The 13,212-nt window shown below is 58.6% G+C and overlaps 1 protein-coding gene across 1 annotated transcript; it reads left to right on the forward strand.

Moving 5' to 3' along the window:
* Window positions 1-7,353: 7,353 nt before the first annotated feature.
* On the forward strand, window positions 7,354-11,199 carry APLNR (apelin receptor). Its single transcript, XM_065945450.1, has one exon. The coding sequence runs from the start codon at window positions 7,612-7,614 to the stop codon at window positions 8,809-8,811; it is 1,200 nt and encodes a 399-aa protein (XP_065801522.1). The 5' UTR covers window positions 7,354-7,611; the 3' UTR covers window positions 8,812-11,199.
* Window positions 11,200-13,212: the final 2,013 nt, after the last annotated feature.

Below are 13,212 nucleotides of genomic sequence, written 5' to 3' on the forward strand. Positions count from 1 at the left end.
TGGGGGTCCGCTTCAGTGACAGAGGCAGCTGGCCATTTGCTGTGGTCAGATAAGCCGAGACGGGCTCCCCGCCGGCTCCCCCGCCCCGCCCGCCCCGCTCAGAGGCCGCATCCAGCTGTGAGGAGTGCAGCTGGTGCCCGAGGGAAGGGCGAAGGCCCCACGGCCCGGGTGGGTCCCGACGCTGGTGCCCGAGGGAAGGGGCGAAGGCCCCATGGCCCGGGTGGGTCCCGACACTGGTGCCCGAGGGAAGGGGCGAAGGCCCCACGGCCCGGGTGGGTCCCGACGCTGGTGCCCGAGGGAAGGGGCGAAGGCCCCACGGCCCGGGTGGGTCCCGCCGCTGGAGTGCAAAGCAGAGTCTAGGAGCCGGGGGCTGCCGTGGGCGGCGGGGAGGAGTGTGAGTCTGGGGGCGGGGAGGCAGGCGTCCACCCTGAGGTCCTGGCCTGGGGCCGGGCAGGCGAGGCTCCGCGGTGCCCTCGTCCCGGCTCTCAGAGAGAGGCGCCCTGCCTGTCCTCACAGAGCCCTCAGCCAACACACACGGGTTCCCGGGCACACCCAGCTCCCGACTGCTCACACAACCACACACGGCCACACACGGCCACACACAACCACACATGGCCACACACAGCCACACACAACCACACACAGCCACACACGGCCACATACAACCACACACAACCACACACGGCCACACACAACCACACACGGCCACACACAGCCACACACAACCACACACGGCCACACACAGCCACACACGGCCACACACAACCACACACGGCCACACACAGCCACACACAACCACACACGGCCACACACAGCCACACACAACCACACACGGCCACACACAGCCACACACGGCCACACACAGCCACACACAACCACACACAGCCACACACAGCCACACACAACCACACACGGCCACACACAGCCACACACGGCCACACACAGCCACACACGGCCACACACAGCCACACACAACCACACACAGCCACACACAACCACACACGGCCACACACGGCCACACACAACCACACACGGCCACACACAACCACACACAACCACACATGGCCACACATGGCCACACACAACCACACATGGCCACACACAGCCACACACGGCCACACACGGCCACACACAACCACACACGGCCACACACGGCCACACACAACCACACATGGCCACACACAACCACACACAACCACACACGGCCACACACGGCCACACACGGCCACACACGGCCACACACAACCACACACGGCCACACACAGCCACACACGGCCACACACGGCCACACACAACCACACACAACCACACACGGCCACACACAACCACACACGGCCACACACAACCACACACAACCACACATGGCCACACACAACCACACACAGCCACACACGGCCACACACAACCACACACGGCCACACACGGCCACACACGGCCACACACGGCCACACACAACCACACACGGCCACACACAACCACACACAGCCACACACAACCACACACGGCCACACACGGCCACACACAACCACACACGGCCACACACAACCACACACAACCACACATGGCCACACATGGCCACACACAACCACACACGGCCACACACAGCCACACACGGCCACACACGGCCACACACAACCACACACGGCCACACACGGCCACACACAACCACACATGGCCACACACAACCACACACAACCACACACGGCCACACACGGCCACACACGGCCACACACGGCCACACACAACCACACACGGCCACACACAGCCACACACGGCCACACACGGCCACACACAACCACACACAACCACACACGGCCACACACAACCACACACGGCCACACACAACCACACACAACCACACACGGCCACACACAACCACACACAGCCACACACGGCCACACACAACCACACACAGCCACACACAACCACATACGGCCACACACAGACACACACGGCCACACACAACCACACATGGCCACACACGGCCACACACAGACACACACAGCCCGGGCCAAGCCAGTCTCTGCTTTTTGGGCCTGGGACCACAGCCCTGAGGGTGGGGCGGGTGAGGGCAATGAACTCCCTGACTCAGAAGCCCCCTTCCCCCCAGCAGTCTGGGCGCTCCTCAAAGGAACCCGCAGCAGGTCCGGGGCGCCGGGCTGCCAGGCTCATCACAATACCCTGAAGAAATCACCCTGGAGAGGGAGAAGGCCCCTGGGAAACCCGCCCGGCCTCTCCAGGGCTGGCCAGCCCGGGGGACACGGGCCAAGGCTCTGGCCTTGCTGCAGGTCTGCCAGATGGCTCAGGGCAGATGCTTCTAGTCGACTCAGCAAAAGTTACCCTCGTCAGTTCAGCAGAGCCGCCCTGAGGTGACGGCCTTTTTCTACCCTTTCCCTGAGCACACCTTCCCTCGGCTCTAACTCAGCAGACACACCAGCACCAGGTTGGAGGGGAAAGAAATGAAGAGCAGGTTCTGCCCAGGTACGCTCTGCCCGGGGAGGGCTAACTTCTTTTTCTTAAAACACTTTTTATTATAGTTAAAAAAGCCTTTTATTTTGTATTAGGGTATAACCGATGAACTGTGCCATGATAGCTTCAGGGGGTGAGAAGGGACTCGTGCATGCACACGCACGTATCCACTCTCCCCCAACCCTCCTGCCATCCAGGCGGCCACCTAGCACGGAGCAGCGTTCCCTGTGCTACAGCAGGTCCTGGGTGATTACCCACTTCGAACACAGTGGAGTGTACCTGTCCATCCCAAGCTCCCTAACTATTCCTTCCCCGTGGCAACCGTAAGTTCGTTCTGGGGAGGGCTGACCTCTGAGCCCTCAGGCCGCGGACGGCCAGCCTCCCGCGACTGGTCCCATGAGCCAGCTTCCGTCTCTGCACTGGGTGACCATCGCCTCGGGTGTCAGCCTGGAGAGGAGGCGGGCTGGCTGCTGGTGCAGGCTGCCGTCTTGGGGCCGCTCAGGCCGTCTGGTTCCAGCTGGTTCTCGCGGGGGCGGGGAGGAGGGGCAGATCTTATCAGCAGTCCAGCCCCTCCGGCCCCGTCCGGGCCGAGCTCCCTAGTCCCTCCCGTTTCAGGGAGTCTGGTTCCTCTGGTGAGATTAACTGTTTTCTCTGAGTCAGAGAGCCTGGAGGCCAGAGGATTAAAGAGATGGATGAGCATCCTCTCCCGCAGGGGCTCGGGCTCCTGTCTGCCTCAGGATTCAAGTGGGGGCAGCCAAGAACAGCTGGCTGATTGGGGGACGCTCCGAGCTCCCTCGCTCCGTCCTTCTGTGTCCCTAACTGCAAAGAGCACGTCTTTCTGAGAGAACCAGAGCAGCTCTGGATTCACTGGGAGTCTTGATTTGGGCCTTTATCCTGGAAGGTCCTGGGCAGGCATTTTTATTCATAACAGGGCCATCTCTTGCGACCTGACCTGAACTGGTCCCTATGAGGCCTTAGGGCCCTTTTGACAGATCAAGGTCATCATTGATGAAGTCTTGCTGTTGTTCAGTTGCTCACTTGTGTCCGACTCTTTGTGACCACAGCACGCCAGGCCTCCCTGTCCATCACCAACTCCCGCAGTTTACCCAAACCCACGTCCATTGAGTCGGTGATGCCATCCAACCATCTCATCCTCTGTCATCCCCTTCTGCTCCTGCCTTCAGTCTTTCCCAGCATCAGGGTGCTTTCCAGTGACGTGGCTGGAAGTTAACCATTTTCATCCAAGCTTGCTGTCGGGTTACCTGCCCCCTGTACATTCTTCTTCTTCTTTTAAATGGCTTTCTTCTTCTTATTTTTTGCTCATTCAGTTCCTGTATCTCCACTATCTTTTCGTTATCTTTTTTCCTGGTAGACAGCAAAGGAACTCAGCCACACAGACCCATACATCCCTTCTCTCCCAGGACCCCCTCCCATCCAGGCTGCCTGAGCAGAGGTCCCCGTACCTCGTTGATTATTTAAATATCACAGTGAAGTGAGGTGTGCTTGCCCTTTTCTTTCTTAATCTTCTGGCTGAGCCGCACAGCATGTGGGGTCTTAGTTCCCTGACTGGGGATCAAACCCCTACCCCCTGTGTTGGCAGCTCGGGGTCCTAACCACTGGGCCACCAGGGAAGTCCTCCTGCACAGACTTCGTTAGGCAAACATGCCGGAGCAAGCAGACTCCGGGCAATTCCTGCTCTGTGTCTTGTGAGATCAAGGAAGCCCCAGGTGGATCCTCTTGGGTGCGCGGACCACCACGCTGCAGACGGCAGCCCTTCCAGAGGCTGGTCTTGCTAACTTTCCACCTGGCATCTGACAAGGGGGGGGTCCTCTTCGGGGAAGGCTGGTGTCAGAGCAGTTTTCAGATGCACTGTCTGCTGCCTGGTGGGGGTCTCATACCCAGTTCAATCAAGAGTTGGGAGGATCTCGAAGCTATTTGTCAATCTATTTTTAATTTCACCAAAGAGAGGTTGTTTTAACATAAATCTTGGATACCCTAGTACTGTCCTATCTTTTTATGACGCTCAGCAGAGGACAAATGCCTCAATATAAAGAGCTGGAGGGACTTCCTACTGGGGCAGTGATGAAGACTCTGTGCTCCCAGTGCAGGGTGCATGGGTTCGGTCCCTAATTGGAGAACTGAGATCCTGCATGCTGCCCGGAGTGGCCAGAAAGTATTTGATAAAAAAAAAACTAAAGTGGATTGGAGTTTTTCCTCTGGGAACGTAGTGGTTTAGTTCATGGACTTGGTTCATAGTCTGATTTGACCTTGGCCAAATCACGTCACATCCCTATACCTCAGCGTCCTTATCTGTAAACAGAGATGAATAAAGGTATCTACTTTCGAGAGGGGTTCTGCCAATTAAAAGAGATAAGGAAGACATAAAATAGGAAATGCTTCAAGGAATGCCTAGCACCCGGTAAGTGCGAAATATGCCATCTTCATGAGAAAGAGCAACACACTCTCCTCTGCCCGTTGCCTTTGGGGAAAGGCCGTCCAAGATCCCTAGGGCCTTCCTTATCTCTCCCGCTCCTTTCCCGCCTCTCCCACTGCACCCTGAGGCTCTGACCTCGCTTGTTTTCATTTCCGTGTCTTTGCATTTCATGTTTCTGCCTCCTGACCTGTCCTTCCTGTTTTTCTGCTTCCTTCTATTCCGGGTAAGTTCCCACTCGAAGGGCACCGGTGGGGGCCTGGGAACATGTTTTAGTTATCCTGCCGAATCACTTTTATAAGTGGAGTCCCCCAAATTTACAAACATGAGAATTTACCACTACATTTAGAATCTGGAATTAGGTTGAAAAAAAAACACGTCAAGCTAGGTTCCTCATTTCTGGGTGGCAACCAGACACTGGGAGTTCCAGAGGCTTCCTTTTGATGGAGTGGTAGAGCGGAAATTTGTTTTTCATATTCTCACCTTGCTTTTTTTACTGACACATTTTATTTGGCATTGGGGTGTAGCCGATTAACAATGCCGTGAAACTTTCAGGTGCACAGCCCACTGACCCAGTCGCCCATTTACATGTGTCCATTCTCCCCCAGGCTCCTCTCCACACTGAGGCTGCCACGTGACACTGGGCAGAGTGCCCTGGGCTGGACAGCAGGTCCTTGCCGGTTATCCAGTTTTAAAGATTATTTATGTATTTATTTGTCTGCATCAGACTTAGTTGCTGCACCTTGGGTGTGTCTCTAGTTGTGGCTTGCAGGCTCCAGAGTTGCAGGTTCAGTAGTTCTGGCACATGGGCTTAGGTGCCCCGTGGCCTGTGGGATCTGACCAGGGATGGAACCTAAGTCTCCTGCTTTGGAAGGTGGATTCTTAACCACCGGACCATCCTTGGTTATCCATTTAAGATACAGCAGCATGTACGTGTCAATCTCCAACTCCCTAACTACGTCTTATCTCTACTCTTCCCCCTGGAAACCTTGGGTTCTTTCTCTGAGTCTATTTCTTTTCTGTAAATAATTCATTTGTGTGATGTAGTGTGCTCGCTCCAGTTTGCCACAGTCTCTACCTCTCCCTATTCTCTCAAACTGGTGGTTTTCCCCATACACATTTTTAGCCTGGCCCTTGTGAGTATTTCAGTTTGGGGTTCCTGGTTGGAGACCCCTGGAGAAGATTTTCGGATCAACTGTTCCTTGAGATGACGGATTCTAATTTTGTAAGCCTTGTGCTTTGAAGGTGGCCAAGACTCTTCTCATTTTGCTCCCTCTCATTCTTGGCCAACGTAGATGGCAATTTTGAATCCTATCTTGTGCATCGCTCCCTCCTTCCTGCCCAGAGGTCCTGGAGAGGGAAATGGACGCGGCAAGGTCAGTTTCTATGGGATGGTGCCCATGGCATCGACTGCCTCTTTTTCCGTCTCCTCCTTCAGTTTTAACTTCCTGATCCCCACAAGGTCTTATAGAAACTTCCTGGTCCACGCAGAGCAGGAAGAACTCAAGGACCGAAATGTATCTGTGTTCTCACTGCATAGTAATTCCAACAGCCACTCTTCCATATATGGACTCCCCTTTCCCTTCACATCCTAATTCATCCACTCACTTACTCATTCACTCAACCACCATTTGGTGACCACCTACGACATGCCAGGCATGGCTTGGTGCTCAGAGCAGAGGAAAAGCAAAACGACAAACCGAGAGAACATTTACCCTGTGACCTTGGGCAAAACCTTAACCTGGTTCAGCCTCAGTTTCCCCATAGACCCGATGGCTGGATTAGACATCCTTCAGCCTAGGGTTTCCCTCTGCTGTGACCCTGGCCCTGCATCCCCTGACACTTCCTGCGCTCTCTGGAAACTGCACTCAGCTAACAGCCGATGGATCCCACAGACATCTCTCTGTCACTGCGTCTGTAGAGGCTCAGGGCTGAGGCGTTACAGAGAATGACGGGCAGGGGAGGGGAGGGGGAAGTCTGGTCTGGGTGGGGGCTGGGAGGGCAGGAGGGGAGCAGGGAAGATGGACCTGAGGGGCTGGACAGGACTGCCAGGTGGGCCTGCCAGATGCTCGGACCATCCTGCGAAATCTCACACCCTCCTGCCCCCTACCCTCCCAGCTCCAGCTCAGGCTGGCTTTCAATCTGCATAATTTGCCCCATTTAGAGGGGCTGGGAGGGTGTGAGAACGGGGGAGGGGGGGTTTGGGAGCAGAGGCCTGATGAGAGGTTCTGCAAACACCCAGAGGAATCCAGAGAGAGAGGGAGAGAGAGACAGAGGCTGGGTCAGGCGCAGAGCAGTCTGCAAACCACAGATAACATCCTGCCCAGCACGGCAGGGGTCAATTTGGTCCACTTGCCCAGTGACAAGAAAAGAAAAAAAAAAAAAGTGGGCTGTAACTTCAGGATCCTAAGACTCACAAGTGAGGGGCTGGTCTGGAGGTGGGAGGAGGGAGGAAGAGCCAAGGAGGAGAGAGAGGCTCAGGAGGGCGCGAGGAAGTGTCTGAGCAGAGGCTGGGGCCGCTGGAGGGAAGCCTGCAGGAGCCAGGCCTCCTCCTCCCGGGTCCTGGGAGCTGCTGCTGCCGCCGCCGCGAGAAGCGCTGGACACCTCCGGCCCTGCCGGCTCGCCTCCCCGAGGCTGCCCGCCGGAGCCCAGGGTGCTTGGCTGAGCCCGGTACCCGGCGGGGACCCCGGCTGACCTCCGCGCACCGCAGCATGGAGGACGGTGGCGAGTACGACGGCTACTATGGGGCGGACAACCAGTCTGAGTGTGAGTACGCCGACTGGACGCCCTCCGGCGCCCTCATCCCCGCCATCTACATGGTGGTCTTCGTCCTGGGCACGGCGGGCAACGGCCTGGTGCTCTGGACCGTCTTCCGCAGCGGCCGCGACCGGCGGCGGGCGGCCGACGTCTTCATCGCCAGCCTGGCGGTGGCCGACCTCACCTTCGTGGTGACCCTGCCGCTCTGGGCCACCTACACCTACCGGGACTACGACTGGCCCTTCGGGGCCTTCGCCTGCAAGCTCAGCAGCTATCTCGTCTTCGTCAACATGTACGCCAGCGTCTTCTGCCTCACCGGCCTCAGCCTGGACCGCTACCTGGCCATCGTGCGGCCGGTGGCCAACGCGCGGCTGCGGCCGCGCCTGGGCGGCGCCCTGGCCACGGGCGGCCTGTGGGCGCTGGCCGGCCTGCTGGCGCTGCCCGTGCTGGTCTTCCGCGCCACGGGCGCCGTGCTGCAGGCGGAGAACGCCTCCCGGGTGCAGTGCTACATGGACTACTCGCTGGTGGCCGGCCCCGAGGCCGAGTGGGCCTGGGAGGTGGGCCTGGGCGTCTCGTCCACCGCGCTGGGCTTCGCGGGCCCCTTCGCCGTCATGCTGACCTGCTACCTCTGCATCGGCCGCACGGTGGCCGGCCACTTCGGCAAGGAGCGCGCGCGCGGCCTGCGCAAGCGCCGGCGGCTGCTGGCCATCATCGCGGTGCTGGTGCTGAGCTTCGCGCTCTGCTGGCTGCCCTACCACCTGGTCAAGACGCTCTACGCGCTGGGCAGCCTGCTGCGCTGGCCCTGCGCCTTCGACCTCTTCCTCATGAACGTCTTCCCGTACTGCACCTGCGTCAGCTACGTCAACAGCTGCCTCAACCCCTTCCTCTACGCCTTCTTCGACCCCCGCTTCCGCCAGGCCTGCGCCTCGGTGCTCTGCTGGGGCCGCCGGGGCTGCGGCGGCGCCTGGCGCGCGGGCGGCGGCGGCGGCGGCGGCGGCCGGGCCGGCGGCGGCGGGGACAAGTCGGCCAGCTGCTCCTCCTCGGCGTCGTCGGGGCAGAGCCAGGGCCCCGGGCCGGGCGGCGCGGGGAAGGGCGGGGAGCCGACGCCGGAGAAGTCCATCCCCTACAGCCAGGAGACCCTGGTGGTGGACTAGGGCCGGGGTCCCCCCGCCCGGGCCCGGGGCCCCTTGCTGTCGGAAGGGCGGGGAGCTGGCGACGGGGCGGGGGGCCCTTCTCTCGTGCGCTCCAGCCCTCTCTCCTCCCCGCGTCGGTCTTGTCCTGCTTTCCCCCGGGGAAGTGCTTCTTCAGAGGTTGGTGGTTTTAGAGGGAAAGAGATGGAAGCCCGCAGCCCCTGCGCTCCGCCGCTCAGTCTCCGCTGAGCTTGCCGGGCTCTGAAATCCTCCCAGCCTCAGTTTCTCTCCGTGCAGGTAAAACGGAGAAACTGAAGTGATGTGCGCCCCGGCCCCATCAAAGTCCATTCCATCCCCCCCTCCCCGCCCCCTGAAACTGAAGTGATGTGCGCCCCGGCCCCATCAAAGTCCATTCCATCCCCCCCTCCCCGCCCCCTGAAACTGAAGTGATGTGCGCCCCGGCTCCATCAAAGTCCATTCCATCCCCCCCTCCCCGCCCCCTGAAACTGAAGTGATGTGCGTCCCGGCTCCATCAAAGTTCATTTCCCCCCAGCGTCTTCCTGGATCTCCAGCTTCCCCCACCGTTTCCTTTTGGTTTTCGCCCCCTTTTTCTCCTTCTGTTCCCCTCCCCGCCCCCCACCAAGTGCAATTTCTCCTCTGAATCCTTACCTTTTGGCTCCCACATGCTCCCCCACGGCTCCTCCGCCTCCCCCCCTGTCTCTCTCTTTTTACCTCCTTATTCTAAAGGGGCCCTAAGGGTTAAGGCGTCTGAAGCTTGCAGTCACACTGCCCGGTTCAAGCTCTTTGTCCCTGAGGCCCCCGGGAGGGAATGGACCTGGCTGAGAATGGCTGGATGTCAGCAAAGTTGCGGCTCCTGACTCTGCAGCTGTGAACTCCAGAGCTTTCACTCCAACTTGGATGGGTTCACAAGTATTTCAGGCCCTGGAGTTCGAGCGATGCATGAAAGGGGCGTCCCTTCTTGCAGCCCACCGAGTAGACACTCTTTCTACATGTGTCCTTAGCCCCTTTTATTCATCCTCTCTTTTCTGCGGGGACGGGAAGGCAGTGGGGTTGGTGCAGCAGCGGGCTCCTTGGTTTCACGGTATGAGTGGGGAGTTGGGAAGGGGAAAGAAGAAAGACCGGGCATCTGCATTTGGTCTAAAGGCTGCTCGGGCCCCCTCCCCAAATCCTCATCTCTCCAACCTCCTCCAGACCTGTGAGCAGCCAACCTCTCCCTGTCTCTCCATCTGACATCCCCAGGACATTCTTCTTCGGCGCTGGCCTGAGTGGCTGCCAAGGGTCCTTTTGATGGGGTGGGGTGGGGGGGACACCTGCTTTGTGTGTGTGCACGTGTGTAAACAAGGATGGGCGTAACCTGAAGAGCTGGGTGCCTGGGTCACTTGTCCCTTGGATAAACACCCCCTGCTCTGCACATCTCTGCTCTTCACACAATATCCTTGAGGGAAAAAGGGACATCGGAGGCAATTTAGAATGAGTCCACCCCCACTGGTTTGGGGGGCTCTGACGGCTGGTCCGCGCATTAAGAGAGAAGTGTGAGTGTGCACCCAGGCTCCCTGTAGGGAATCCCTCCCCAAGGCAGCTGGCGTGCAAAGCTTAAAGAAGTCCTGGACCCTGGGTCCCTCTGCTGCGGTCCCTGGTTCCAAGGGGGAGATGGGAGAGAGCTTCAGAGGTTCCCTTGACTCCTTTCCCATGCCTGCCAACCTTGTTTTGAATTTATAAGCATTTTCTTCAGCACCCTTTGTTTTTCCAGGGTCAGTGGCCCTTCCCCTTGTGGGGGTGGGGGGCGGTGGCTGCCTGGGGTGGAAAACCCTGGGTGGGTTTTTCCTGACCTCCCCATCAGGGTGGGACCCCCGTGGCCCCTCCTGCCGGGTTGGGGGGCTGGGGCCGGGTGCTGGAGCAGACAGGACAGCCGCAGCACCGGAGGATGGAGGCCTCCAGGATGGAGATGCTGGCGGGGCCTTTGTGGACCCAGGGCGCGGCGTGTGTATTCCGGGTTTTGTTCTTGGAGGACGCAGATCGTAAAGGAGAAGACAGGAGCCTCGGGGGCAGGAAGAAGCCAGCTTGATGTCAGTGGATGTGCTGACCTTGGCTGGAATGGAGCCAGCTCCCGAGGCAGAGCGCAGGGTGGATGGAACGGGCTTCTCTCAGCTCACTCCTTCCATCTCCAGCCAGGGTCTTCACAGACTCATGTTCTCAGGCCAGGGCTGTCCCCAGAGCATCCAGGCGAGGCTGGAGGAAGCTTCCAGAAGGGAGGAGGGGCCTCCTCTGAGGCCCCATCGGTGGTCCTGGACAGATGGTGGAGGAGGCAGCCGCTGCTCCGCGCGCCCCTTCTTTGGAATGTCTGTGCTATTTTTTAACCCTGTTCGTGAAAAATAAATCTTTCCGCGTGTGTGTCTGTAACTGCTGTGTCTGAAGCTTTTTCTCACACGGGTGCCTTGGGATGAGGAAAGGACCCCCAGCGTGCCAATGTTATGCTGGGAGGTGGGCTGAGGAGGCTGCGGGGAGCCGTGGGAAGAAAGGGGGCAGAAAGGAGTCGAATGGGAAGCCGGGGGCACGGGGTGAGGTCAGGGAAGACCAAGAGGGCAGAGAGGCGGGAGCAGCTGCGCCTCTGGGCCTGGGAAGCGTGGAACACGTGGGCACGCGTGCTGCAGTCCAGAGCACAGGTCTGGGGGACACGCCAACCCTTCTTCCCACAGAGGTGGGCTGCACTTCATCCATTCATCTGTCCCTGTGTTCACTTACTGTCGCTACTGACTCACCGACTCAGTGGACATGAGTCTGAGTAAACTCTGGGAGTTGGTGATAAACAGGGAGGCCTGGCGTGCTGCGGTCCCTGGGGTCTCAAAGAGTCGGACACGACTGAGCGACTGAACTGAACTGATTTGACTCATTCATTCGTCTGTCCCTCTGTTCATTTACCCACAGAGGTGGACTGTAATTCATCCATGCATCTATCCCTGTATTCATTTGCCATCGCTATTGACTCATTCATTCATCCAGAGTCCCATGAGCATTCATTCCGCTTAGACCAGGCGTTCAAATGCCTGTCCTCCACATAGAGTCAACCTGTCTGGTTCTGTAAATACCCATTCCGGAGGGTCACCCTGGACCAACGGGCTCAGAAGCTCCTGGAATCATCCAAGATGGTCACGGTGATGAAAAGCCCCTCAGATGATTTCTGAGGGCAGCCAGGTTTGGGAAATTGTTCATCCAGACGGCTTCTGCCCACACTAAAAAGGACACAAAGCTAGAGAGAGACAGGGGGAAGCCGGCTCTGGCTGGTCATTGATTTGGGAGGAAGGAGCTGAAAGGATCCCTGGGGGGATGTATTTCCTCCAGAGCGGGTCACCATCTTCCACAAAGACCTCCGGGTACCAATACTGTCAGCGATGGCCCTGATGCCGTCACCACAGCAGGCTGAGAGGGGCGCTTCCCCACCGTTCTCTCCTGGGACCCTGCATCCCGCTGCCAGCCGCCTGGCCCCTCACTTTGCTGACAACAGAGCGAAGACGCCCAAAGTGCAAATGAGGCAGGGCCAGGGGGCTGGGGCGGAAGTGAGATCCCATCCTAGGGCACCTCACCCCCTGGAGAGCCCTCTATGAAGGGGTTGGTAGGGGAGTGGAGGGAAATGCACGAGAGACAGAGGGTGAGAGAGAGAGAGATAGAGAGACACAGAGAGAGATGGGGAAAGAGCAGGGACTGGGAGGAGGCAGCCAGGAGGAGAATTGGGGGCCGGGAGAGGGCTGGAGGAGGGGGGCTGTGCTTGTCTGCCCTCTTCTGAAACTCCCAGGGAAAACCCGCAGGAATTTACAGTGGTAACCACAGGCTGCTGGCGTTATTATTTTATCGTTTTGCAGATGCTATCACAGAACCTTACCCCCTCTCCGGGAAACTTGAGATGAGCTTTCCAGAATGATAGGATGGTACAGTGCTCGGTGGTTATGTTTGTTCACGCATGCCTTCGTCCGTTTGCTCACGCATCTGCTTACTGCACGAGCCCTGATTCATTACTGATGCCCAGGCAGCAGGCTGGGTACGGGGGTAGGGGGGCAAACAGGCCGTCGGGGCTCCCGGCGGTGTAGACAGACGGTTACATGAGCAGGTAGAGTGGAGTTCTGGGAGGGGGAACGTGCAAAGTGTTCTGAGGGGCTGGCAGGGACAGTGAGTGAGGACTGGAGACAGGCTGCATGCCAGGAGCCTGCTCTCTGAAGGGCAGAGGCTGGGTGTGAGCGGGGAGCATTTTCTATGCAGAGGAAAACCCAGAGATAAGAGGTAGGGGACGGTGCAGCCCACACCCCCAGCAACCAGAAAGGGCTCTCAGCCTGGTTGGCGCCCAACCCCACCCCGGCTCTGGCAGGGGACCCAGAGACAGAGAAAAACTTGCCCAGATCTCTGGGTGTGTCT

The sequence above is a fragment of the Muntiacus reevesi genome, chromosome 9 (assembly GCF_963930625.1).
Source record: "Muntiacus reevesi chromosome 9, mMunRee1.1, whole genome shotgun sequence".
Lineage (NCBI taxonomy): Eukaryota > Metazoa > Chordata > Mammalia > Artiodactyla > Cervidae > Muntiacus > Muntiacus reevesi.

Bases quoted from the DNA above. Each gene is read 5' to 3' on its own strand.
- APLNR (XM_065945450.1), top strand. From the start codon at position 7,612: ATGGAGGACGGTGGCGAGTACGACGGCTACTATGGGGCGGACAACCAG.